Source organism: Centruroides vittatus, unplaced genomic scaffold (assembly GCF_030686945.1).
Source record: "Centruroides vittatus isolate TY-2023 unplaced genomic scaffold, ASM3068694v2 scaffold_1152, whole genome shotgun sequence".
In the NCBI taxonomy this organism is placed as follows: Eukaryota; Metazoa; Arthropoda; class Arachnida; order Scorpiones; family Buthidae; genus Centruroides; species Centruroides vittatus.
The window spans coordinates 2,789,136-2,816,331 of NW_027122670.1; the positions used below are offsets into that span (position 1 = coordinate 2,789,136).

Genomic DNA, 27,196 nt, shown 5'->3' on the forward strand with positions numbered 1-27,196 from the left:
TGAAGCAGGTCTTAGAAGAAGACTGAAAACATTTGTTTTTTTTCTGAACTTACATCATTCTGTTAGGTGAATATCAAGATAGGGAGTTTCCGCAGTACAATATAACCCAGTTCCTGGAGTATTTTTTATAATCAACTTCAAAGACATGTAAATTCAATTACGAAAACAATTTATTAACTGAGCTAAAATTTTTCATTATGTTATAAATTACTATTCTGTTTATCTAAATCAGGGGTCACCAAACATTTTTCGCAACGGGCCACATAACAGAGAATGACAAGTGTGGGCCACATAACCATTTTGTTCAATACAGCACATTGAATAGACAAAAAATAAAGACAACTAACATATTTATTTACCAATACACAAACATGATTGCTGCAGCAAGCTCATAATTGCATTTCTTAGAAACTTCATTGCAGATACTTACACATAAGCACTCTGATATCCAAAGTTGCTGAATTTTTCATTTCACTTATTTTCCTAAAAATTATATTTCTCTGAGATGCAAAATCAAATTGGACCAATTTTGACATTTTTACTTAAGCCTACACTTAATTTAATTTTCTCTACATAGTAAGTTTATCTACAATCTATGATATTTCCATATAAATAATTATATTTTAGCTCATTTGTGGCACAGTGCAACGGCAGGCCAGATGAATTGACCTCGCAGGCCTGATCTGGCCCATTGGCCGTAGTTTGGTGACCCAATCTAAATAAACACAAAATCTTATTAAAAATATTTTTCTATATTGCCTTTTTTGTTATTTTCTAATTGAGTGACCTCATTGAGATCAATGTTACAACTGATTATAATATATAGTAGAAAGCAGATAGAGAAATTGGTCTGATTTCATTACTATTCCTTAGGATCACACAATTTATAATTTTATTTACAATTTGTTTTTCTACAGACAATTCTTTGTATCCTTATTTTAATAAAGAAAAACTTTTTAAAAATTCCTACAATAAAATATATAGTGCAGAACAGAACTTGAATCAAAAGAACTCATTTTTTCTCCAAGATAAAAGAATATCAAGATGACAATTAACAGAATTAAGCAAAGAATAGAGAAAGAAAATCAGGTATAATAAAATAGAATAGCCAAAATGGCTACGTATCTATATGCTATTATTATAATGCAAAAAATTAGGATATAAATATAATACAATTAATGAGAAATAATAATATTTTTAGAAATAAGAGTGAAAATAATATAGCCTATATAAGCAATAATTATAACAGAAAAACAACTAAAACAGAAAAATTAAAAGATTTTTTTCAATTGAGATTGTTTCATATTATTTTCTATCATGTTTCTTTTACAGCTGCTCACGCAATAATGATTATTTTTGAAATTTGTCATCACATGAACACATATTTATAAGTCAGTTTTTTCACATAGAAACAAAAAATCTTATTCTCTAAACTGTTATCTTTCCATAATTTTTCTACTGGTGTATATTTCAATAATATGGAGAATGCTATGGGTAGGAGTTTATAGAATGAGGGCACTGAAGGCATCTCCAGTTTGCACCCTAAATAACCAAGGATGGTTATATCATATTTAAATATGTCTGGAAGAGGACATCAGACTGGAGGCTCAGGTAGCATAACTGGCAAGCAACACATCTTCATGGTAAGCAGGAATTGTGGGTTTAAGTCCCACTCCAGGCCGATTCTTTTCTTCCAGAATATTAATAATTATTTAATAAATATTAATCTAATTATAATTATTAAATTTTATAAAAGATGACACCTAACGCCTCCCTCTGGTGACATAATTATTTAGTAATTACTTGAATATACAGTGGAACCTCGCTTAACGAGCAAAACAAATTGTAAAAATTTAACTCACTTAACTAGCGATGTTTCGCATAATGAGGACAAAGAGAGGGGCAATCCCGGATTGTGCACATGCTCCATCAGTCTGTGTTTAGCACTAGTTCCGCTAGCATCTTAGTGTTGCTTGTGATCAAACATTTTTCCAAACTTGTGTTCACACATATTACATATAAACATCGACAATCATAGCCTGTTATATAATAAACACGCCATCTCATACTAAATTTAATGACCAATTACAAATTAAATTTTTAAAATGTCTAAATTAAAAATTAATTATTTATAATTATTAAATTTAATACGAGATGGCAGCATAACTGCCTACCTCTAGTCAAATTAATTAATTTCTAATATTTAATTATAGCCTTTACATAGTCCAAGAATTTGGCATATTGTTTGGCATCTTCATCAGACATATTATCTGTGATCTTTTTGTTTTCCGCAAATCAAATTCGCATTCCAGGTTGATTCATTCTGCGCTAGAAGAAAAGACGACAATGATTTACGCTCCTTAACAATGTATATTGTATAATTTTCTTTGAATAAATGTTATACATAAAATATTTGAATATTTTTTCAGCATGGAATGCATTATTGTATTTTACGTTAATTTCTATGGGAAAAACTGTTTCGCTTAACAAGTGTTTTGCATTACAAGCAAGATTCTGGAACGAATTATGCTCGTTAAGCGAGGTTCCATAGTAATTGCAGAAAAGTAGCCTGATGTAACCCAGTGGTTATTTGGCTTTTCAAATTGAAGCAAATGAATTTCTAGTTTACATTAATTTTGTAATTTGAGTTTTTCTTTTGACATTTGAACAGTGTTAGTAGGCTATATATAATCTTCAAAGTAACAAATTTTTCTCAAATATGAACTTTTAGTTAATAAATTTATATATTAATAACTTAAATCTGAAGTTATTTCTTTATCACAAATATTTAAAATAAAAAACCTTTTTATAATTTCTAAACATATATCAGTATTGATGTGTGAAAACCTTACTGAGCATTCAAAGTAGAATTTGAGTTTATTTGTATTGTTTAGAATATTTTTCTGACTTTAATAACTAGATTTTGCATTATAGCTTTTATATAATAAGAAATTCACAATTATTTTTCAAGATGCACTTAATCTTTTACTGTAAAATCTTTAATTATATAATAAACTGAGTATGAGCAAAAAAGATTTGAATCTCATTAATCATAAATTAATATATGAAGCGTGCAATGCCATAAGGTTGTAAATGCCAAAAAACAAACTTTTCAGGAGAGAAAAAAAACACTTTTTCTAATGAACAAACTTTAATCAAATGCTATAAAAATTATTTTAACAATTTACACTTTGGAATAAAACATTGGGTTTAATTTCAAACACCTAAGTATGATGGTAAGGAAACAAAAAAAGTTTAAAAACAGGGTTAGAGCCATAACGTTGTAAATGCCAAAATTGTGCAAGTGCATAAAGTTGTAAATGCCAAAAACAATTGCAATCATAAAATTAATGTTTCTACAGCTGAAAAACAGTTTTGAATACCAAAAACTTACATTTAAATTATTAAACACAATTTACAAATTCAATATCAATTTTAACATTAAAAACTGGCAATAATCTATTAGTGACTGCTTCCTGGCTTCAGCAATGTTGGCCCACAGTTTTGGTACTTGAACTGGGTTGTAATCTTTATTAATTGTAATATAATTATGATAAATAAAGGAAAATATAAACAATAAGGTATTAATTTAGTGTAATAAAAGTTAAAATGTATTTAAAAACTTCAAATTTGAAAGATTAATGGAAGTCCGAATATCATTTTGAAATATCAAATAATAAGGTGATACAGGTTAACTATTAATAAACTGGGATTCAGTTATCCGGTTCTGCGTAAAAAACTCACTGCGTTACAAATTGGAATAACAAAATGATGTAAATGTAAACCGTAACATTTTATGCGCCAAAAGTCACGTGGCTTGCACTTTGGCACTTAAAACGTTATGGCTTGCACATAAATTCATCTTCAAAATATAGCCACTTAGAGCGCCACAATCGCCACAATATTTTTTTGTAGGAAAAAACATTGCATTTAAAATTCATTTCTTCAATAAAACGTATTTTGAGAAAAATGGCATTTACAACCTTATGGCATTGCACGCTTCATATATTAAATAAACTAATTTGACTAGTAAATAAAGACCATAACGAAAATGAATATATAAAACTGAATAATGTTTTCTGTTTTCATATATCATAATACCAAATATTTAATCTAGTTAACAAATTTGATTATTTAATCTAAAATAATTTTTAAAAAAATATTAAAAACATGTGAATCTAAAAATTTTAAACAAAACGCATATTTGGTTGAAAGAAAAATGCAGACTTCTGATATTAAATTCATATATTTTGGAATAGTAATTTTAAAAATGAAAAAAGCATGCAAGAACTTTTGACAGGAATCAATTGTCATCTTAAGACATACATCTTTGGAATATTTGAACATCTAAATCTATGCCTGAATATGACAAAATAAGTTCATGAATGTTTTTTGTGAAATACTGCTTACAAGATTTAAAGTATTATAAATTTCTGAAAAATTTTGTAAAATGACTGTAGACTTAGCTACCTATGAATTTGAAATTTAGCAAATTTTTAATTTATATGCAATTCTAAAGTTTACAAAACAAAAACACATTTCACAAGAACACGTGAAAACAAATTTCTTCTTTTAGCAAATAATTTATTGTAATATTCTCCTGTACTAAATCGTGTAAAAATATTTCAGATCATATTGCATATATTTTAGATAAAATATACCTTCAATCTTTTTGTTAAGTATCACATTAGTATAACCATTTCGTACATAAACATAGAAAATTATAAACAAACTACCTCACATAGATGTGATATAATTACATCTTTTTATGATTTAATTGCAATCAATTTTAAATATATAACTGACTTATTGTATTCCAGCGGGGTTTTAAATCAAAATAAAAACTTTTCGACTACCGTTTCCAATCTATAATTGGACATCATCTTGAAATAAATTGAGAATAAATTTATTTGAAGTTATGTTATAAACTGCATTTGTAATACTGGAATTTTGATATACACGAAATGTATTTTATATTTAGAATACATATCAGGAAGAGCTATTTTCTGTTTACTGAAACAGAAAATGATCATGCTGATATGATAGAAATGAATAACAAGTCTATAACGTGCAATAAACTGGAATTAACACGTCATCTGCAGTATGTTTAACAAGAATTTCAAATTTCTGCTGTTAAAAACAGAGATTAAAGCATTTAGAGGATTAGGACGGTGATGGATCGTATTTCAAATTTTTTATTGCACGTTGCTTCTCTCATGTCATCCAATTTAATTTTCATTAAAAAAGAGTTAAAGTGTTGGGTACTTATTATGTTTGTTTGTTATTTAATATTGTAACTTTTATGTAATTAATAATAAATAAAAGATTTTTACTCACTCGTAAGACATGATAACCTTCTGTACCACCTCCGGGAACAGGATTACTCTGAGAACCACCCATATTTTTAAATTATTATATTAAAATGTATTTATATTGATTTAAATTTCAATTCTTTCAATGTTAAACATTGTAAACAATTAACTATTAATGAATTAGAATGGAAAATGTCTCAAATTAAACACAAATACAACACACCAACGTAAATCCTTACGTGGCATACACACGCCCAGATCACAACGCCACCTTCTCCTAATTTTCTAATTTATAATTTATTAAAATAATTATGATCGAAAATTTCTTTTCAAAATAATTATAACATATATTTAAACAGTACTTAAATTTAATGAACATATTTTAATTAACTCTTTTTTAAAATAAATATATATATTTCAACGATAGTATTTTATATTATGACGTAAAGACTACGTCGTAATATAAAATACATTACTTTTTTCATTTTTCGCTCCTTGTACTCTAAGAGAACTTTTTAACCATGCCTATTTTGAGTTCAGTTAAGGCACAGTGGGACCGGCTGTTTTTTTTTTAGTTTGGTATCTTTCACATTGTGAGTACTAAATAGGGTTACCAAACGTACTACTTTGAGAGAACATGTCCTACAATTTGACCCCCAGTCCTCCGTCCTCCGTCCTTTAAACAAAAACAGCAAATGTCCTACTTTTGAAGGAATGAACGTGGGAGACTACACTCACCCATCTAACCTACAAGTGACACATGGGTCAAGTCACAAACGTCTAGAGCCCTGGTAAATCTTAGTTCTAAATTATGCCGCTACGGCGAACAGAAATAGTCGCGGGAACTGAATTTGTCAGTTTCTGGTCGTGGTTACACGTAGGTCTTGTCTTTGTTCAGTCTTGGTTAATAATGGAATGCACTATATGCCAATTAAAATATAAATATAAACAAAGTTTAAGCAAACACACATGAGAGGGAAGCATGAAAAGGGTCATAGCAAGAATAGAAGTTTAAAAATATTTAAATGTAGTTTGTGTTTAAGTGAATATCAGAAAAAAAATATTGTCACATTTCGGCAAGGTACATGACATTTTTATATCTAATAATATTCAGACATATAATTCATTTAGTGATTTTAAAAAATACAAACAGAAATATGAAATGGAAAATACTGTTAAGTACATTATGCCTAATAGTTCCCTATATTATAACTGTCATAAATCCGGTTATTTCTAACTATTCTTTCCAAAATAATATCCAGACAATATGATGGATGCATATGTCATATAAGTAATGAATTTATAATTAACGCAAACAGTAATGTTTTTAGGCTATATACTTATGCATATTACAGAACGTTCGATTATTACTAATAATAGCACTTTTCTCAGTGGAAAAATATCAAATTTTAAGTCTTCCTGTGTTTTATTTTATTCGTACTTCTATGTGATAATCTTACAATATTAATTTTTTTATAAAATACATTTATGAATAGATACCTTGCTAAAAATGAATTATTTTATTTTTACTTTTGTCTAATAATTTCGAATAAAGCATTTATAATTTATGATTATGAATAGAAAACACAAGTATTGTACCGGTATATTTTAAACCACACGAATTACATTCTATTTTATTTAACGTGTAACGAATTCAACAACGTTGACAGTATGACAAACAAATGATAAGCATATACTGCATTCCATTATTAACCAAGACTGAACAAAGATACCCACGTGTAACCACTGACAAATCCAGTTCCCGCGACTGGTGCTGTTCGCCATAGCGGCATAATTTAGAACTAAGATTTACCAGGGTCCTAGACCTATGTACAAGGATGATGAAGCATTTTATCCAATTTATAACCAAACTCTGAATATTGCTTATAAAGGGAAGACATCATTAGAGCAACATCTGGAAACAGATTGTCATAAGAAAAATATTACACCACCTGGAAGCAATGTTCAAATGGAGAAATGTATTGCACCCCACAATTCCAAATTAGAGGAGAAGGTTTCTGCTACTGAATTATCATTAGCTTACCACACAGCCATATATCATTCCAGCTTTAAATCTGTAGATTGCACAAATAAATTGAACTCCAAAATTTTCAATGACTCGATGGTAGCAACACGAATTTCTTCTGCCGGAACCAAGACAGAAGCTTCGATTAAAGGTGTTTGGCATCCTATTCATTAGAAAAGATATTACAGGTAGAAGAGTTAAAAAATATTCCATTCACAGGAATTGCAACTGACAGTAGCAATCACAAAGATGCAAAGATATTTCCAGTTATAATTCATTATTTTACTCACAAAACTATTGGAATTGAATATAAACATGTCCAGATGACATCAGTCTCAAACAAAAAGCAGCTACCATTAAAGACTTGTTAACAAATACACTGAGAAAAATTAATTATTCTCAAAAATGTGTTGCTTTTGAAGGAGACAACTGTAACACAAATTTTGGGTCATGTGGACATGTCGGAAAAATAATCTGTTTGCATTGTTAAGACAAGACATTAAGCATTTAGATTCTTTACACTAACAAGTAAGACTCTATTTACTCTCCTGGGAGAGAGTGGGAAGGTCGAAGTTAACACAAGTTTTCTTCGCGATAATGTGCATTATACATTATTTTTATAGTATTTCGATTATTTTTACAATGTTCAAGTATAATACGTAATGTTTTATGCGATTATTTACATATTTTCTCGTATTACGTAACGGCGGAAGGGGGGAATTGACTTTCCCGGAAAATTTATAGCTTGACGGTTCTAAAATGATGTTTACTCGCCTAAATACTGTCTAAGAGCATTAATTAGTTAATCAGAGATAAGAAAACGATTAAAGAAGCGAATTTATAGCGATTATTTACATTTCACTTCGACGGTTGGAGGCGGGGCTAGGCTTTTCGCGGCAATTTATTGCTTTCACAAGTCTGGGATTTGTTAAAGTAATGTCAACAAATACAGTAGATACTCAATTAAAGCTTTAAAGGAGTTTCCCTTTGATTGCTTTGAGCCAATTGTACAGCTAACACTAGAACAGTGATACTTTCTCTATACGTTGATCCGCCGACAGCACTCAAACAGCTATCCCAAAGTATGGTGTTTACGAATCGAAATTAATTTTATAGGACAGTTGTACCAGAAAATAATGTTTTGGATTATATAATTTCACTAGACAGTTTTATAGGGAAAAGCTACTTTTACTTCGTATAATAATAAATTAGGCAACGAAAACTATTCCGCGGCAATTTCCTCATTGCTGATCTACAATACAATTATTTTCCAAGAACCCTTATGGGGTGTACAGTACATAAATGACATCAACATTGGGACGCGGTTAACAACACCTGTTCCGAGGGGTGGGAGAGTAGGATCGGACTCAATGACAGTTTTACTGGTAATTAGCATTTACAGTTTGTTTTTTTTTTTTTTATAAAACTTATCTCTAAACTCAGAATTAAGGCTTTTGCCATTTTATAATGTTAAAAGTTTAAAAATTAAAAAAAATATATTACAGATGGCCTCACCCAGTGCCGTAACTAGCCATTCCCGTGCCCTGCGCAAGAATTTGATTTAGGCCCCTTAATTAAGTTTGGGAAAATAATAAAACAATACATGCATATTTTTGGCCCCCCTTTCAAGTGGGCCCTGTGCGGGTGCACCTGTTGCACCTGTGCTAGTCCTACAAAAATTTTAATTGTTGTTGGGATACTTGAGCATCTCGTTGTCAGTTTATTTGTTCATTACTTTGTTTTTTTAGAGGTACAAACCACGCTATTTTAGTGTTTAATATTATACTGTATATATATATTAGATAGGTGACATGGAGAAACTGGAGACCATGTTTATGCAGTTAGCCTGGGCGACCAGTTTGAGCAGTATGTCACAAATAAACGATTATAAGTGGTTTATTGTTGAGAAAAGAAAAAAATATGATGAAAAGTACAGATAAAACACTTCCTTTAAATCGGTAAAGGTCCGGCCGTGGAGTTATAGCAGAAGCAATAGAGGATCTAGGTAACGTGGCGCCATCTAGTGGGGACGAGGGACGTAAATCTGGTTCTTTTTCTTAGAACTCGGATTACTTTTTCGTAGTTCAACCGAAATAAACCAAACTTTGAAAAAATATCAAGCAACTGTGTAGCTTTTTATTTCAGAAAACAGCACCGAAAAATGTCAAATTACTTTTTTTGTTTTAAGCGTCAAAGAGGCGATAGTCGACACTTTCGTTTTTTGAATATATCTTTTCTCAGAGTAAATTATATTTTCTAAAATGTAATTTATCGACACGCCAGTGTTCCGCTAAGCATTTCGACACCAAAATCATAAAAATCTAACGTGGGAATTTTTATTAAAAAATCGGACGGCAAAGAGCAAACGTTACCTCAGTAGCCTTGCTTTCTCTCAGGCAAATATTTATATATACAGTATATAGAATACTATATATATATATATATTAATATATATTACATTAATTATTAGAAAAAAAATCCATTCCTCTGTTTCACAATAATTTTTATTAATTTATTAAAATTTTTTTTGTTTAAATGTATCGAGAATCTCCCTAGGCTAAATGGTCCTAATCCCATTCTTTGACAAACACGAAAATGTGAACAGATAATTCTACAGATAATTCTAATGCCGGTTTTACTTGAATTCCAGTAATACTAAATCCGGTAAATGGGTTGTGAAGCGAATCGTGAAATTCAAACACAATAGGCTAATTTCTGGTCGCTAATTGGATGTTACAGCTGGTTACGTGAAATTTGATTGGCTAGTTTGTTATTTGAGCGAAACACAAGTATTCACGTTCTTTATCTCGTCAGTGTTGGCTTGCTTGTTCTTCTACTACGAAATTAATTTTTTGCAAAACGGTTGTGGAAATGGTAAGTATATTTTTTTCTTATAAACATTTTTGCATCTGTATTTCCGTAGAAGAGCATTGAATATAGAATTGACTTCGGATAAAACAATAGCTTTATTTAATGTATAACTTTGTCGAGTGAAGCCAGCTACGGTACCTCAACTAGTTGTAATTTATTGTTTCCTAAACACTATAAAGTGCAGACGCGCATTAAATAGTGTCATTTATCATGGTTAAATTTTTATTTTAGTAATTTTGATCGAATAACGAAAGGGTATTTCTTCCAATTTATTAATATTTTATAAAATTTGTGAAATTTATCAATCATTTATCAATTTATGGAAAAATTTAATCAACTCACACTTTTGTAACGGACAAAAGGATTTATTAATGAATAATAAGAATTTCCTTTTGTTCTTACTGAAATCACACATTTGGTATGGTCAAGCCTTCTTCCGATGAAACCGTGTATCGCGGTCAGAAATAGGGCCTCCAGGGGAGGGAGGAGGGCGGGGGCGCCAATAAAGTGTCGGGCTCCGGGCGCCAGTTATGTTTGCTACGCCACTGAGGGCCGCATCCCGTATTTTATATATAATGGTACCTCGTACTTCGAACGACGAATTCCACAAAAATTCGTCTGGAGGGGAAAAAATGTTCTCGAAGAACGACAGGATTTTCCATTCTATGTGCATTCAAGTCGTCTCTTGCTGGAGTGTTACGTTCCTGTTTCTAATCCCTGTTTAACTTTATTTTTGGAGTGTTTGATTGCGTTATTCGTCGATTTTAAACAATTTCTTGACGTAGTTTTACTTCACCGATAGCTTTTGGGTGCCCCATAGAATATAATTTTACAATAGCAATAACATCTTAAATTTCACAGATTCTGTGTTATAAGTTACGACAGTTGCTAAAATACGCAAAATCTATCCGTCCGACCCAATATAACTTTTACTTATTAATCATGGCATCCGCCAGGTGTTTAGAAGCAAGGAAGCCTAAAAAGAAGGTTGTCGTTTCGACAAAGGCCAACATGGCGGCCATGTTTAAGATGCCGAAAGTGGCCGCGTCCACCAATAGTCTAAATGAAATTTTCGTTGTATTTACAACGATTATTTTCGAGTATTAATTTGTTATTAGGACATCTAATTGTATAATTTTTGCCTCAATTTATGTGTCATTGCCGTAAGTTTATCAAAATGGCTATTGTTTAGTATCTGGCCGTCGCTTACCGTTATTTTCTAATGGGAAAATTTGATAAGGTGTTCAAATGGGCATCCTGGAATGAATCGAATTCGAAGTGCGAGGCACCACTGTATTATGTTATTTAAATTATTATATTTATCTCCATATATTTATTTTTTTCTAGTTAAAATTCTATAGTTATCAATGTTGTGTGGTATATATCATTATCATTTGTCTAAGTAATAAAATACCAGTAAAGTAACAATCTGCTGGATTTAACATAAATTTGCTTTTATTACGAGCTTATCACACAGGAACTTTACAAGCGAAGAGTAAAAAATTGACTTTATTTATTACAGAATATGCATTTCGGGTGTGACGCCCCTCGTTAGTTCTCACTTATAAATATACCTATCCCTCTTTACACGCATTGTATTTTACTCTCACGGCTGTTGTGTGTATATAAGAAGGAAAAGTATTGGAATTGTATAAAATTTGACCCTACGAATTTTTCACACAATTTTTTTATGACTAATTCTGTAATATAAAAGTCAGTTTTTATAAAGTAATGGAAAATAATGCAACTCGTTGCTAGATTTTTTACACGGAAGAAACAATTTAACTCTGTTAAAGTGTGTCGATAAATGCACCTGGAAATGCGTGTTATAATATTAAACAATAGAAGGCAGCCCGGTAGTTCAATGGATGTGAAATCGCTTGTAATTAATAAATATTAAAAATAATAAGACAACGATTAAAAGTTTAAAAGTTGTTTTGAAATTTTTAAATTGTAAATGAAATTAATTTTTAAATTTACGTTATTTTTGTGCGGCGGCGACGGAACATTTTGCTTTTAATATTTTTACAGACATTTTGCAATTGATATTCGTCTTGTAAATTAGAAGATTTTTTGCTGTAGCTTTTATACAATACGCAACTAACACATTCGGTCTAAATATAAGAATCTATAACTAAAATATAAAGTTTATTTCAAATGTTTATTATTAAAAAGATGAAACCACTATAGAAGTAGAGCATCGCTTTTTCTCTCAATTCGGTTTCTAAACCAGATATATTATGTGGTATTTGCAAAACACACAGAATTATTCGACGCCGATCCATATAAAAAACGCAATGAACAAAACACCATGGGACTACTTATCGACTGTGCACCGTTCGGGTCGCCATTGCTTAAGCCGGTTTTCGTCGTGGAGTGTCGCGTCGGTGGCGGAAGCGTAGAAAGGCTCACTCGTTCACGTGACTGCCCGGGAATGTGGCTCATCTGGGCCACGTGACGTTTCTGACGTGTTTTCCCGCAACTTTTCCGACGTCGAAGTGACTTCGAACCACAGTGTGATAAATATTGCATTTGTTACGTTTTCGGTAATACCGTAACATTCTACGATGAAACCCGCGAATTTTAAAAAGAAAAGCGATGTTACACTTCTTCCGTAGTAATACCTTGACCTTCTTTCATTGTCGTCTTTCAATATGCATTTCATCACCGTCACTTCACTGCAAAGCACTCCACCTTGAAGGGAAAGTAACATTACACTAAACACTAAAGGGATACAGTACTGTTGTTTTCAGAAATTTGCTTGTATTATGAGTTTCCACGTTCCATCGATTTTTATTTTATTATTTAAATTTATTCCATTGTATAAAGGAACTTTTGTATTCACGAAGTGTTTGTGTAATTGTCTTTTAATATTATTCTTTTTCATTTTAAATAATTTTTACACTGTTAGCTAACACTTCAAATCCAAAAAAAAAAAAAAAAAAAAAGGCCGGATGGCCGAGCGGTCAAGGTGGCAGCCTACCGCTCTGGGGGACCCGGGATCGAATCCGAACGGGTCGAATAATCCCCAGGAATTTTTCGGGGGGTGGTCCGTTCGGATATGTCGGGCCCCGTCCCTCACCACCCGGTCGCCCCATTGTGGGCCTGGTCGAACCCATAATGGGCCTATTAAAAGAGGCTCTCTTAGTGCCCACAGGGCGGAAAGAGTTAAAAAAAAAAACACTTCAAATCCAGTTCGGGAACAGTGCACTGCCACTGCAGAATTTGTGTAATTGTATTTAATTGCACGTAAATGTTCTGTTATTCTACTGTTTAATAGTCTTCTAGTTTCTCCTTCGTAACATTTTGCTATACGACTGCATTTGAATTTATATATTATACCGTCGTTTAACATTATTCAATAGTGTAACGTCTAATATTCTATAATCAATAAAGTCTTTTTTTACCATTTGCCTGAAAAGTTCCTGTATTATAATAAAAGCAAATTTATGTAACTTTTCAATTTATGAATGTACCCTTGATTTCGGTTGCCTGTTATATTTTTTGTAAGTTTTCTTATGTAAATAATATGTATCGAGTTCATACGTAAAAAGAAATTGTATAAATATACGGGAGTCGCGTCGAGAGTTGAGAAGAGCTGCGGGTTGGCCACTGTGGTCGTATGTGGTAGTTTTATGGTTTCAGATTAATACGGGATAAATTATAAAGTAAATGATGGTCTAATTTTAAATGTTGATAATTTAGTGACTCAAAAGAAAAAAATCAGGTTCTGTGATACCGGGAGAGAGACCTCGCAGGTTTGTAATATTGTCTAACTTTTACACAAGATTTTGATTAGCATTTGACGTTAATTGTTGCACTTAACTTTAATAGGGTTAAAAGTCGATTCTCTCGAAAACTGCGGACATTTCCCATTCAGGAAGAATTGCAGAGCGTCGTTCTCGAAGGAAAACACGCCGTGCGTAACGTGTCCGTTCTCGCAGAGGTTCGTTACGAAAATATACCGTGCATTACGTAATTTTATTTAATATGAATTTATTTGTGATTAATTAAGTTTATTTAAAAAATTAGGAGTTATCTGTAACAAATTATAAAGAGAAATTTCACACACTGCTTCATCTTGAAGAAATACAAATAAATATGGACACGAAAGACTTTAGTATGGATCAGGTATGATATATTGTTTGATAAACAGTAACACCAATTTTAAAATTCAGTTTGGTAATAACACTTTTTGGCATCTTTAGGTTTGTTTTCAACCTTGCAAAGACTATTTAACGTTAGAGGTACCGGGACTGGCAGAAAACAGGCCCATGCTATTCATAGGCGACAGAATTACGGCCAGTGACCCGATAGAGAAATCCAATCCGGTATACGAAGGATTTATTCACGAGGTATGTGCTACGGTATCAAAAACCTATAAGGAATTTTTGTATTAGAAATCAAAAATTAATATTTTGATATTGGAACCGAAGCAGACTGCTTTTTGTTACCATTATTATTTTAAAAAGATTTTTGAGCTACATGGAATGTCACTTTAAATAAATTTTAAGCATAAGTTTAAATAAATGTATATTAATTATATATAGGATTTGGTACCATACTATAATTTTTGTTTTTAATATATTCTATACGGAATAAATAAACTTAAAAGTAATATGAGATTTGTCTATTTCAGATTGATGAAAAAAGATATTTGTCAAATTCAATAGCATTTTTCATAATAAATATAAAGGAGAAAGTTACGACGTAGAATTTCATTATAACAGGTAAGACTTTTAGATTATTATTATTATTATGTGTTAATGTACTAAAGGTAGTGGCTAAAGTAGTAATGCCGTTAGTCGCGTATTTTAAGGAACTGCTTGTGTAGTAGAATCTGAGATTTTCATAATTTGATGCAGACACGTAGGCCTCTGTCCATTACTAGATATTTTTCTCACTGAGAGTCTGGTCAGACTTATACTAGGCATGAAAAAGAGGGTTATTAGTGCCTTTAGGCAGAAAGTATAATGTGACCGGAGAGTCGGCACCTCTTTGATGCCTCGTCGGGACTAACACCATTGAGTCTCGTTGATCCATAAGGCACGACGGCGAGGTTTGTTTTAAAAGTAGGTCACACGAGTGGCCGCATGCACGGGTGATCGAATTCGGGACGGAGACCGTGAGACGTCGGGTTGGAAGTGAATTCGGATTCTAATTAAACCAACAAATAACCGTTTATTTGAGAAAAACATACGATACACATTATATCGGAACAACTATAGAGATATGATCGCAAGAGAGAGAGAGTTTACATTCGAGCACGCGGGGTGATAAATACCTTGTAGAGGAGTTGGAGATTGGGTGTTTGCCGGTCGAAAAGAAGAAAGTTCCAGATGATAGTTCTTATTCTTAGTTAGTCTTAGTTCAGAGGTCAACAGTTGATATTATGGTTGCAGGCGATAAGGATTATGTACCCATAGAGATACCTAAAATGATGTATCCAACGATATAATAAAACGACGTATTTAAGTGAATCCGAAATTTGAAGCACAAGGAAAACGAATGGCTCGGTTGAGGAACTAGCAACAACTGCCAATAGTTGGTAGCTAGTTGTTATATTGAAATGATGAAATCAGACAGCAGGCCACAAGGTCGCACGAAAGTGTCTTTATCCACGTGGAAAACTTAAAAGAAGATATACTCCCAGTTGTGAAAGTTGACAGATAGTTGAAAAAGTTGATGTTACGACTTTACATTGAAGTTGGGATACTCACAATAAAATAGGAATTAACAAATAGTGTGTTAATATTAGTTGTATAATGTATTATTCTTTATTTCAGAATGATTATGAGAAGATATCATCAGGCTATTGAAGACGCATTAAACCTTCCCGAAAATGGTGAGTGATACGTTACATTGCGGAAGGAAATTGTGAGATCTATATTAATATAATTGTTATTGATTTTTCTTTTTTAGTTCTCTTTCCAAATAAAATAGTCTACAAAACACCTCAAGTTCATCTTGTGGAAGTGGCGGCATCAATGCCTTCAATTTCTTGTACACAGAAAGGAGAATTGGAAAAGAAGGAAGAGCCAGAACCCAACAAATATATAAATATAAATTCCATTCCTCGTAATGATAATGCCACATTCTGCTGTCCCGTGGTAAAGACGGAAGTCCGGTCACCAATTAATAGAAAGTCGGTGACAATTAAGTGGCATAACAGGTCTCTGAACGATCGACAGAAAGTTGCGGTGAAAAGAGTGTTGGACGGAACTTGCCGACCCATGCCTTACGTTATATTTGGACCTCCGGGAACGGGTAAAACGATGAACGTGGTAGAGTGTATTATTCAAATATTCGGTCGTGTAAAGTCTAGTAGAATTTTAGCCTGCACTCCGACAAATAGTGCTGCAGATTTAATCGTAAGTGAAATATTAATTTCAAAAAGTAAAATTTATATCCGAAATCTTTATATAATTTCATTTCTATATCTTAAAATATTAGGTTCAACGTCTGGCAGAAAGTAACTTATTCACCGAAGACGACCTGGTTAGACTCAATGCCTTCCATAGACCCGACAAGGTTTGTTATTATTTCATTTGAATAATGATAGTGCCGTAGCATCTCTCTCTAACGATGACGATTACTTTCAGGTTATGCCAGACTTAGTTAAGCCATTCTATAAAAGTGTAGACAAACTGTCTTTGATTTCTAGTCATCGTATTATCGTTTGTACTTCTGTAACTGCCGGAAAATTTTATAGTCTAGGATTGAGAGTAGACCATTTCACTCATTTATTTTTAGACGAGGTAATTGTTTTGTATTTCTTATTTAACGACACTGTTTATTTCACTGAACGTAAGAGTAAGTGTTTTCTGTTTGTATAAAACATATTGTTTATTTTCTTATTTGTAGGCCGGACAGACTACCGAGCCAGAATCGATGTTAGCGATGGAATTAGTTGCAACAGGCAACGGACAGGTAACCGGACTTTTCTATGATATGGCAAAGGAAATGCAGGATTTCTCGTAGTTCTTTTATTACAAATATTGGCGGGTCTTAATGACAAATGTATGCTTTTATAATTTTCAAGGTTGTCCTAGCTGAAGATCCTCAGCAGCTCGGACCGGTCGTACACTCCTTTTACTCGAAATTGTAAGTCCATTTTCTTTAATTTCTAGAAAGGATAATGGCTCTTCCTCTGTATCAGAGAAATCCAGAAAAGTATCGAGAACAAGGAAACTATAATCCATTACTAGTACGATAATTACTTTCAGAATCACATCTTGAATTAGAAAAGTACCAAAGGCTCACGTTTATAACTTTTTAATTTTTTTTTTATAGGTAACGAAACTTGTAGATAATTATAGATCCCATTCGTGCATCATTTCGTTATCGTCACGAATTTTCTACGACTCCGAACTCGTCTGTTCTGCTCCCGAAAGTTTACGGAATACATTTTGCAACTGGGAAGAATTACCGAACGGGACTGTAGGGTATGGAATCGCCAAGGCGCACAATTTCCACCCTGTTTTATTATAACGAACTTTCATAACGGAAAACCGGCCGTTAGAAACTTTCGTTGGAAAGAACCGTCAAAGTTTCAAATCGTCGACAGACGGACGATTGGCCGACGGAAAATGACCGTTGGCCGGCCGTTGTGGAAACATTCGAATTTGATTGGCGGAGGATTTAAACGCCGATCTCTATATAAGCAGCAAGTTTCGGCGGGAACAGAGCTCGTATCGGGGGATCGGATCGGATCGTTGTTATCTCGTTGGACGTTACGTGGTTTAGTACGAACTTGTTCCTGTCTAGGAGGTGTTAATTAGAGGTCTGCTAAAGGAGGTCGTAAGGAGTTTCTTTCGACGAACTTGTACTGTACGGAAATAGTCGGTTGTCGTTTGGATGAGTGTTTGTGCATATTTAATTGTAACTCTAATTTGTATTATTTTGTACATTTATATTGTAAATATAAACTGTGTGTTTCGTCAAACCGACTGAGTGGTTATTTTGAACATTACTGGGACGTTTCCAATGATATTCTGCGGAATCAGGGTATGTCAAAATTGTCCTTAAAAATGATTTTATATTCAGAATTCTAAAAGTTTTTGTATGAATAGGGTGAAAATCTTTGGGATCGTGACAGTCCTTCTTGGTTTAATCTGTATGAGGTCCAGCAAGTGATTAAATATTTAAAAAGTTTATATGCTTTGGGAATTTCGCCCGACGACATCGGTATCATCACTCCATATCGCAAACAGGTAGGTTGGAGAATAATTTAAAGAGATATAAACGTACGTTTATATGATAAGAAAAATTACTCAATTCATTTAAATTTCCCATATAACGATGATTTTTAAATGTTGGAAATTTTAGCTTGACGACGAGATCGGTATGACTTTTTTATGGAATAATCATACTTGGATCAAAAGAAATTGTTATAAAAAAAGATTGTGTCTACTGGGGCAAAATAGGAGAACAAAACAAATTTCTATAGTGTTGAAAGCAAAATAAAAGTTTATTTATAAATACAAACATCTTTTTTAGTTATTTTATGCAAATTTCTTCACACAGTATTTTTATTCCACATTATTTTAGGTTGGAAAAATCAAACATATGGTAAACATGAATCGAATTGAAATGTGCCAAGTGGATTCTGTAGAAGAATTTCAAGGCCGGGAGAAATTGGTTATAATTATTTCTACGGTAATTGTTTCTCGTCGTTCGTTTAATTTTAACGTCGATGGTCCTTTTCTCACAAATTAATTTTTAACACCGCAGGTTCGAACTTCTAAATATCGGCCGAATGCCAGACGCGACTGTTTCCTGATCGATCCGAAAAGGTTTAACGTTGCAATTACCAGAGCGCAAGCCCTGCTAATTGTGATTGGAGATCAGTGTCTCCTGTGTCACGTAAGTAATTTTTTTTAGTTCATTTATCGACTTTGCTTCCAAACTGTAACGATTGTTCGTTTGCATTGTTAGGATAAACACTGGAGGCAATTAATCAGTTATTGTTTGGATCAGAAATCGTACTGCGGATCGGCAATCTCCCCGGGAAAAATATAAGATTTACCTTCAGAAGAATAACGAATTGTAGAACTGTAGTGTTTTAATATTGCTCGTTCTAGATGTACGGTTTTATCTGTAAATAATGTAAATCCAATAATGAATTTTCCAAGGTATACAAACTAAAAGTTTGAGTCCTTTTTCTATTTTCTTCCTTTAATCCGGTCAGGAACCACTGTGCAGCTGGCGACTTGAAGTCAAAAAAACTTCTAAAATAACGAACAAAATACCATTAGACGATTCACAACACAATTAAAAATGATCTTCGGCGCCGACCTGTTTCTGTAGGCAACGGCGCTTACAAAACATTAAAAACTGTTAATCTTCCACAATAGCACCCGTGTTATATAATCGCTTTTTAGCTGCGGGCCCTCTGGCGGATTCGAGTAATCTCACAAAAATTTACATATTTGTACAGAACTCAGGAATTGAAATTTAAATTCAATAACGAATTTTCCAAGGTATACAAACTAAAAGTTTGAGTCCTTTTTCTATTTTCTTCCTTTATTCCGGTCAGGAGCCACTTTTAGTTTGTATACCTTGGAAAATTCATTATTGAATTTAAATTTCAATTCCTGAGTTCTGTACAAATATGTAAATAATGATTTTAGTCTGTTTTTTATATAATGTACTGTACGTATGTAAATTTTGTAAAAATCACGTAGACAATGAAGGGGGTTTTGAATGAGTATGTATTTTTAATACATTTATATGTATTGATCAGTGAAATATAAATTTGTTTTATATGTGTAATGATGTGATTAATGTAAAATCTTTCTAATTTTTTAGCATAAACGTAAACATAAAATTAACATTTTGCCATAAACAAAACAAAATATATTTATAAAGAAAAATAGTGCAAGGCAGTAAACCATAAAATCAAAATATTATTTCTGTACATGGACAATGAAAGCATTTGAATGTTTTCTGATAAGTATTGTTTGATGTGGTCTGATAAGGGTATGTTCGTCTCTATTTTTTACTGTTTTATCCAATCAACAAAACAACACTTAACTTTTGATTGTGCAAATAAATGTTATGACAGTTGTTTTAATTGAAATTTACACAACTTTCTTCACTACATTTAGAGGCCCATTTATTGGCAGACAATGTCTTTGGCAAGAAAATTGTCTGCCAATACTTTCACGTGTTGATAAAAGTTAACTGACATAATTGGGATCTGAATACAAGTGCATTTTGTTAGCAGAAATAAGACAGTCTGAAGACAAATGTCTTGGTGCACAGTATCACGTGAAGTTTTTGGACCATTTTTTTTCGTTAAAAGTCACTCAACATGCTGAACTCATTTTGTATTTTTGAATCGGAAGAAATGTAGTCCAATGTGTTTTCCAGCAATACGGAACATCACCACCCTGGGATTACAAGTGAGCAAATTTTAGATAGGATACACGACTGATGTACAGTTGAAGTTGTTCTATTCTTTGGCCTCATCTCTGTATTTTTTGGGGGATATTTAAAGGAACAGGATGTATTCAAAGAAGGTTGCTGATATTGCAGAATTGAAACCTCAAATGGGAGAGAGAAAATAATATTTTCATAAAGTTATGCTTGAAAAACTTGCAAGAAATCAATTGCAGATTGGACATTTTGTGTACTATTGAAGCTGTCCACGGCGATAAAAGAATTCTTTGAGTTGCTACATTCATGCAAAAAAATCATTTTCCTTATCTGTTATGATTCGTTTAACTAAAAATGTTAATCTGACAATAAATTGCATACACGCTGCTGTATAGGGTGTTTGACTGGTGCCATTCAGTAGTTTTTTACTGGAAATGATTAGAGATAGGAAGGACTAATGACCAGTTTTTAAGATACAAAAGATATATGGTATGCAACAAAATAAATACCTTTTACAATAGCTCACATTTTCTTAAACCTAATGATGCTTAGCTATCGATCAATTTTGTATAAAAAAAATGATTTCCCTCTTTCCCGAATGTTGCTATGCTGGGAATAAAGTTTATCAGTTTATCAAATCTCTTTACACGACAGAAAAATCGAGCAATGAGTTGCTTAACTTTCTCAGCAACATTTAAAACTGCATGTGCACCATCTTTTAAAATATTAAAAACATCATCTTTTTAACTATTATAAAATGGCAAAAATCTTTATTTTGAGGGTAGGGATGGGTTTTATGAAAAATTGTAAATGCTAATGAGTAAAATCGTCATTAAGACCGACTGACCATACTCGAGATATAATACACGACCTCCATTTATCTCTCCACCTCCACCATTAACAAACAAAAATTTAATAACATGAATTCCCCTAATAAACAAACATACATGCGTAATTTCAGAACCTACTTAATTGTATTGTAGAGTAATACACGAAAAATCAAATTTTCTTTCTTTTCTGACTTATGGACGGTAAATAACTTCAAAATTTTAAAACATTATATCAATAATGAAATAAAATTAAAGTTAAAAAAGGTAAAAGCAAACCAAATTTATAGAGAAAAACACTATATTACATTTTTAAATCCCCTAATGGGGGATTTAAAAATGTAATAAAGTGTTTGCCAAGAAAATTATTGGCAAACACTTGCCAAGCAATGTATGCATTGTTTTTGCACACATTGCTTGTATATGCAATGTATGCAAAACATTTTGCATACATTGCAAATGTATGCAAATGCATTTTGCCAAGAAAATTAGGCCTCCTCAGTAGGGTTAATACCAAGAAAGGTTATATAAAGCAAGATATTACATAGGTAAATATAATAGAATAAAAAATTTTTTTAAATATAACCTTTACCTAATAAAAGCAGACAAATCACATCAAATAGTAATAATGAACTTACAAGATTTAGAAGACAGGAAACAGGAAATTTTGAAAAACTTCGAAGAGATCTGTTTATTGAAATACAACAAATGGTATCTACAAAATTGAAGAAATTAGTAAATGAAGGCTACATCTCAATACATCAAAGTAAAGAAATACTCCCTAAGGAAATGTAAGGATTCCTATCTTGAACATTAGAATTAAAAGACACAAAATCAATAATTGGTCGGCACTTATTTTGTTTCAGTTTACGTTATTATATAATGTAGAAGTATTTATTAAAAAGTCGTTACAGGTTATTTGAAATTCAGAATACAGCGTTGAAAAATGCAGACGATTTAATATCGAAATTAGAAAAAGAAGAAATTTGCCTGAATATAAGTTAATGAGCTTGGATATAACGTCTGTGTACCCTTCTATCAATAATGATGTGATTACGCAGAGCCTAAGTAAGTATGGAGTTTCAAATTATTTTTCGCTCTGGCTAATAATTATTTTACAGTAAAAGAAAACTTTTATTGCCAAACTGGTGGCATTTCCATGGGTTCAGTAATTGGACCGAAACTAGCAGAAATCTGCATGTTAGATATGGAGAAAACTTTATCAAACCTAAGGGACATTATATTTTTTGAAAGGTTTGTTGATGACATATTGATTACATATAATAGTGTTATAACGACACCTATTCAAATATTGAAACAATCCAATGAAATTAATTCAAATATTAAATTCACCCAAGAATCTGAGAAGTATAATGAAATAAATTATTTAGATATAACGATTACACAATTTATAGATCGTCTCAAATATTGTAAATTTGAATTGTAGTGCTAAAAATGTTATTAACTTTAAATCATATTGCAAAAATGTAATACAGTATATATTTAATGGAAATAAGAAAGATATTTTCCTTTCCAGACAACAAAAACGGATATAAGAGAACAGGAAATAAAAGCAATGCACAAGAAGTATATTCTAAACGGGTATCCAAAGAAGATATAAAGTGAAAGAAAAACAGGAAACAAAACAGTACATATCATTTCCTTATATAAAAAATATAATAAAATTCTCAATCGAAATTTAATTAAACTGGCTTCAACTCAAAATAATAGGTTGTCTAATCTGACGGTTATAAGAAGTATTAAAAAGGACCCATTAGAAGAAGAAGACGTGGTCTACAGACTCGAATGCACAAGTAATATTCTAAGTTTCTACATTGGTGAAATGAAGAGAAAACCGAAGACCAGATTGTCGGAACATTCAGCAGCTGTAAGATCAAAAATTAATAATTCTCCCATCTTTCATCATTGTAGTATTGATAATTGTGAAATTAACATTAATAATGTAAAAATTGTTTAAAAGTAAAAAAATAATGTAAAAAGAAAAGTTAAAGAACATTTTGCCATAATTATGCAAAATAATACAGTTAATTTAAATACAGGTGTGTTGACAGCTGCATGCATGCTGGGAAAGTTTTGTCGGATATATAGGTGGAAATTCATAATGGAAACCCACGATGGAATATTGTCGAAGTTTGAACTGTACGTTAATAACCCTACCGAGGAGGCCTAATTTTCTTGGCAAAATGCATTTAGGGGATTTAACCATGTAATAAAGTGTTTTTCTCTGCAAATTGAGTTTGCTTTTACCTTTTTTAACTTCAATTTTTATTTCATTATTGATACAGGCCCTAATGTTTTAGAATTTTTAAGTTATTTACCCTCTGTAAGTCAGAAAAGAAAGAAAAATTGATTTTTCGTGTATTTCTCTATAATACAATTAAGTAAGAATTGGATAAATAATCTGACTCCGTTGTTTTAAATAATTTTCAGAAATTTTCGACAAAATGTACAGGAGTTATTAAGCTTCAATCGGGGTGATCAAAATCCTGCCCCTCACAAACTAACATCCATAGATTAAAAAATCAGTTTTTTTCTTTCTATGGGTATTAGTGTGTGGGGGGCATGATTTTGTTCACCCTGTTTGAAGCTTAATAATAACTTCTGTTCTTTTGGTTGGAAATTTCTGAAATTATGCAGGGAGGTTTGTTTATTAGAGGAATTGATGCTATTAAATTTTGGTGATTGAAGGTGTAGGGCAGGGGTCGGCAACCTTTTTTTCGTAAAGGGCCATTTAAGAATTATACTTACCATACATTCTTGAAAATTGAGCCTAAAATGTCTTTCTTTTTTATTAAAATGGGTTTATTTGTGCTTTGCTTAAAGGTACTGTAATAAAATACATTGCAATTCAATTATTTATTATCAATGTTACAATAGTGATAATTATAAAATATAATTATTAATTTAAAGTAAAAAATAAATTATTTTAAACATCCTTACATATAAATTAACATTTTTCTTTGGTCAAACAATATGCTGGGATTTCAAATATTTTATAATATGTTTAACTTGTATGTATAAAAAAATTAAAATAGAGAACTTCATAAAAAATAAGAATAATATATAGTTTCTAATGTGATTTTTGTTGCCGAATTTCTCGAGAAAGTTTGTCAAAATTTGGTAAATACGACATTATTTTTATTTTCATACAAGACGGCAGAGTCGCACCGTTCGGCTGATTTCTTAGTTTATTTTTGATAAAATTCGTGTTTGTAAATGCCTGTTCACAAGAATATGTTGTTCCGAAAATTGACAGAAGTACAAATGCATAAGTTTTCAATAGAATATAAGTATCGGGCAAACGGTTCCAAGTATAAAAAAACAACTCGATCTTTCCTTTTAAGATTTTTTTATCTCAGACCATTTATGCTAATTTTCTAATTCATTTTTAAGATTTACAAATTTGGAACTGCACATTTCCTTGATCTTTAAATTTGCTAGTTCTAGTTGAAAAACTGCTGGATCAATAACACTAAGAGATGAAATATTCAAATCGGTTAGAATTGATTTTAAGTGGTCTTAGTAAAAAGGTTGCCCTTTCCTTTGTAAACTCTTTAATCTCTCATTAAATCCCAATTTCATATTTTCCACTATTTGTGCAAAATATGTTAAACCTATTGAAATATGATCCTGTTGATATTCCTTCAACATAGATAAAGGCACATTGCTACATTTTCCTAAGTCTGCAGTAAACAAACATATTTTTGTTCAAAAGCAAGTACTTCTTTTAAAAGCAAAATAGCTGTATTTCCCTTTCCTTGCAGTTCCTTGTTTAGTGTGTTTAAATGTCCACCATAAAATAAAATGTTTGTAACCAATCGTGATTATTGAGCTCAATGTATTCAAGATTTTTTCAGTTAAAAATAATTTTATCTTTTCAATACAAGCAGCAAATGGCATTAACACTGCTGCTCTGGAAAGCCACCTTACTTTATTGTATAAATAAAGATCAGAATATTGACTATAGACTTCATTAAGAAGTTCACAAAATTGCCGACAATATAGTGGTCTTTGCCATTATTTTGTTTGCAATTTGTACAACCGGGTTTGTAACTAACGTTATTTCCTTCGTAAAAGTTTGCGAACGAAGTGCGTCTTGATGGATTATGCAGTGAAAAGAAAAAAACGTCATGCAAAATTTGTTCTTTAAACGTAGAAAAAACACCTTTCTTTTCACCTTTCGTACTTGGTGCTCTATTGGTTGCAATTGATATTATTTTATTAATATCAATATTTTTACTTTTCAAACAATTGATAACAGCAGATTCTATATCGTCTCATTGATGAGTTTGTCCTGTAAGTGGCAGTATATCAAGTAACTCTTCCTGTGGTCCGTCAGAGTTAATAGTACAACCTGTGCAATACCATTCACATCGCAAGATTCATCACAGCCCATCCGTAAATGGCTTTCTCCGTTTCACTATTTCTAGATAGGCAACAAAACTAGCAGTAGTTATATTGTTACTTGATTTTATCCAATTTGAAAATGTACATTTACTTAATTTCATTTTACGCTGAAGTTCTACTGCCTTTCTTCTTTCTTCTCTTTCTCGATAAGTGTTTGCAAATGCTGTATGTTTATTTTTAAAAAATGCCTTTGTACATTTGATTTTTCTGTTGTCAGAAAACTTTTCTTGACATATTAAACACACTGGAAATACCTTTAAATTTCAAACAGCTACACTGGATTCAGTTCATTCACTTCTAAATTCTCGATATTCTTCCACTTTTCTCTTTTTTCCAGCCATATTAATTAGAAAAAGTAGAGCAGCGATTTTCTACCAATCTAACAAACAAGAACAATTATCAAAAATCTCGACTTTTTTTATATCTTATGCGCCACCAAATGTTACCGGAAAAGTTAAGCAACTCGTTGCTGGATTTTTTAACTGGCAGCTACAAATATTCCTTAATAATCTAAATACTCTTCTAATTTTCAACTATCAAACACAATAAATGTAGCTGTACATTTGTTATTTTTTAACAGCCAGAAGGAAACGTAAAAGGGTTCAGCTAATTTAGATGCTTTATGTGACATTGTTTTTTACGACATCATTATTGTCAAAAACAAATTAAATATTAATGTCGTATTAACCTACCGCTTTGATCTATCTAATTCCATTTTTGAGTTAATGTTTCTCAAAGTGGTTCCTACAAAACTCCTGGGGGTCCTATGAACCGCCGATGGGGTGTTGTGGGGTTCATGAAGGTTTATTACAAAAGCATACATTTTAGTTTTATTAGTGAACTTTGTGTATTAATAGTAATAAGTACAAATTAAAGAAATTGTTTAAGAAAACAAAGAAAACAGAAACAGAAAAGAAAGTCCTGGTAAGTTTTCGTAGATAAATATTGAAAATTTGTTTAAAAAAACAAGTAGGATATCCATCTCTTATAGAAAAAGAATAGAGAGAAAACATAGTAAACACAGCAGATATAGAAATACCTACTCCAATAAGAACATTAGAATTAGGAATAAAGTTTAATGGGCCAACTATAATGAAAATAGAAGATTTTGCAGTATTTACAGAACATTTGTCGTTGAAAATTTCAGAAGAAGAAAGAGAAACAATAAGATCAGGTGTGCAAAATATAGTAAAAAAAATCAAAAACTAAATAAAAAAACAATAGATAAGGTAAGAACTTATAAAAGGCAATTAAATAATGTAAAAACATTCTTATTACAAAATAACTTAGAATTGTTGCAAGGGGATGAAACAGTAATAAAAGAAGTGTTAAAAGAAGGAAGATACAAGCAA

General features: G+C 31.7%; 2 protein-coding genes and 1 long non-coding RNA gene across 4 annotated transcripts in view; 2 read left to right on the plus strand and 1 right to left on the minus strand.

The window, feature by feature from the left end:
- The window catches only part of Grasp65 (Golgi reassembly-stacking protein 2), a 41,862-nt gene extending 36,284 nt beyond the window's left edge, over nucleotides 1-5,578 (minus strand). For both annotated transcript variants that reach the window (XM_067284200.1, XM_067284199.1), the window contains exon 1: nucleotides 5,338-5,578. In XM_067284200.1, the coding sequence (XP_067140301.1) occupies nucleotides 5,338-5,400 (63 nt within the window). In that variant the 5' untranslated portion in view covers nucleotides 5,401-5,578. The remainder of the gene's footprint in view (nucleotides 1-5,337) is intronic.
- Nucleotides 5,579-7,140: 1,562 nt separating this feature from the next.
- LOC136986524 (RNA helicase Mov10l1-like) lies at nucleotides 7,141-19,312 on the plus strand. Its single transcript, XM_067284075.1, has 18 exons — nucleotides 7,141-7,496; nucleotides 14,044-14,155; nucleotides 14,242-14,340; nucleotides 14,418-14,564; nucleotides 14,863-14,939; nucleotides 15,996-16,054; nucleotides 16,132-16,580; nucleotides 16,663-16,740; nucleotides 16,812-16,967; nucleotides 17,074-17,139; nucleotides 17,252-17,290; nucleotides 17,503-17,649; nucleotides 17,732-17,804; nucleotides 18,164-18,216; nucleotides 18,282-18,422; nucleotides 18,760-18,867; nucleotides 18,943-19,074; nucleotides 19,147-19,312. The coding sequence occupies exons 1-18, from the start codon at nucleotides 7,141-7,143 to the stop codon at nucleotides 19,228-19,230; spliced, it is 2,376 nt and encodes a 791-aa protein (XP_067140176.1). The 3' UTR covers nucleotides 19,231-19,312.
- A 3,723-nt stretch (nucleotides 19,313-23,035) lies between these two features.
- LOC136986573 (uncharacterized) lies at nucleotides 23,036-23,668 on the plus strand. Its single transcript, XR_010882497.1, has 2 exons — nucleotides 23,036-23,304; nucleotides 23,477-23,668. It is a non-coding gene; the product is annotated as an uncharacterized lncRNA (long non-coding RNA).
- The last annotated feature ends 3,528 nt before the right edge of the window (nucleotides 23,669-27,196 follow it).

Coding starts and splice junctions, on each gene's coding strand:
- LOC136986524 (XM_067284075.1), top strand. CDS start 7,141: ATGTACAAGGATGATGAAGCATTTTATCCAATTTATAACCAAACTCTG. Junction 16,581..16,662: donor ATAGTGCTGCAGATTTAATC/GTAAGTGAAATA, acceptor TTAAAATATTAG/GTTCAACGTCTGGCAGAAAG. Junction 17,650..17,731: donor AAGAATTACCGAACGGGACT/GTAGGGTATGGA, acceptor ACCGGCCGTTAG/AAACTTTCGTTGGAAAGAAC.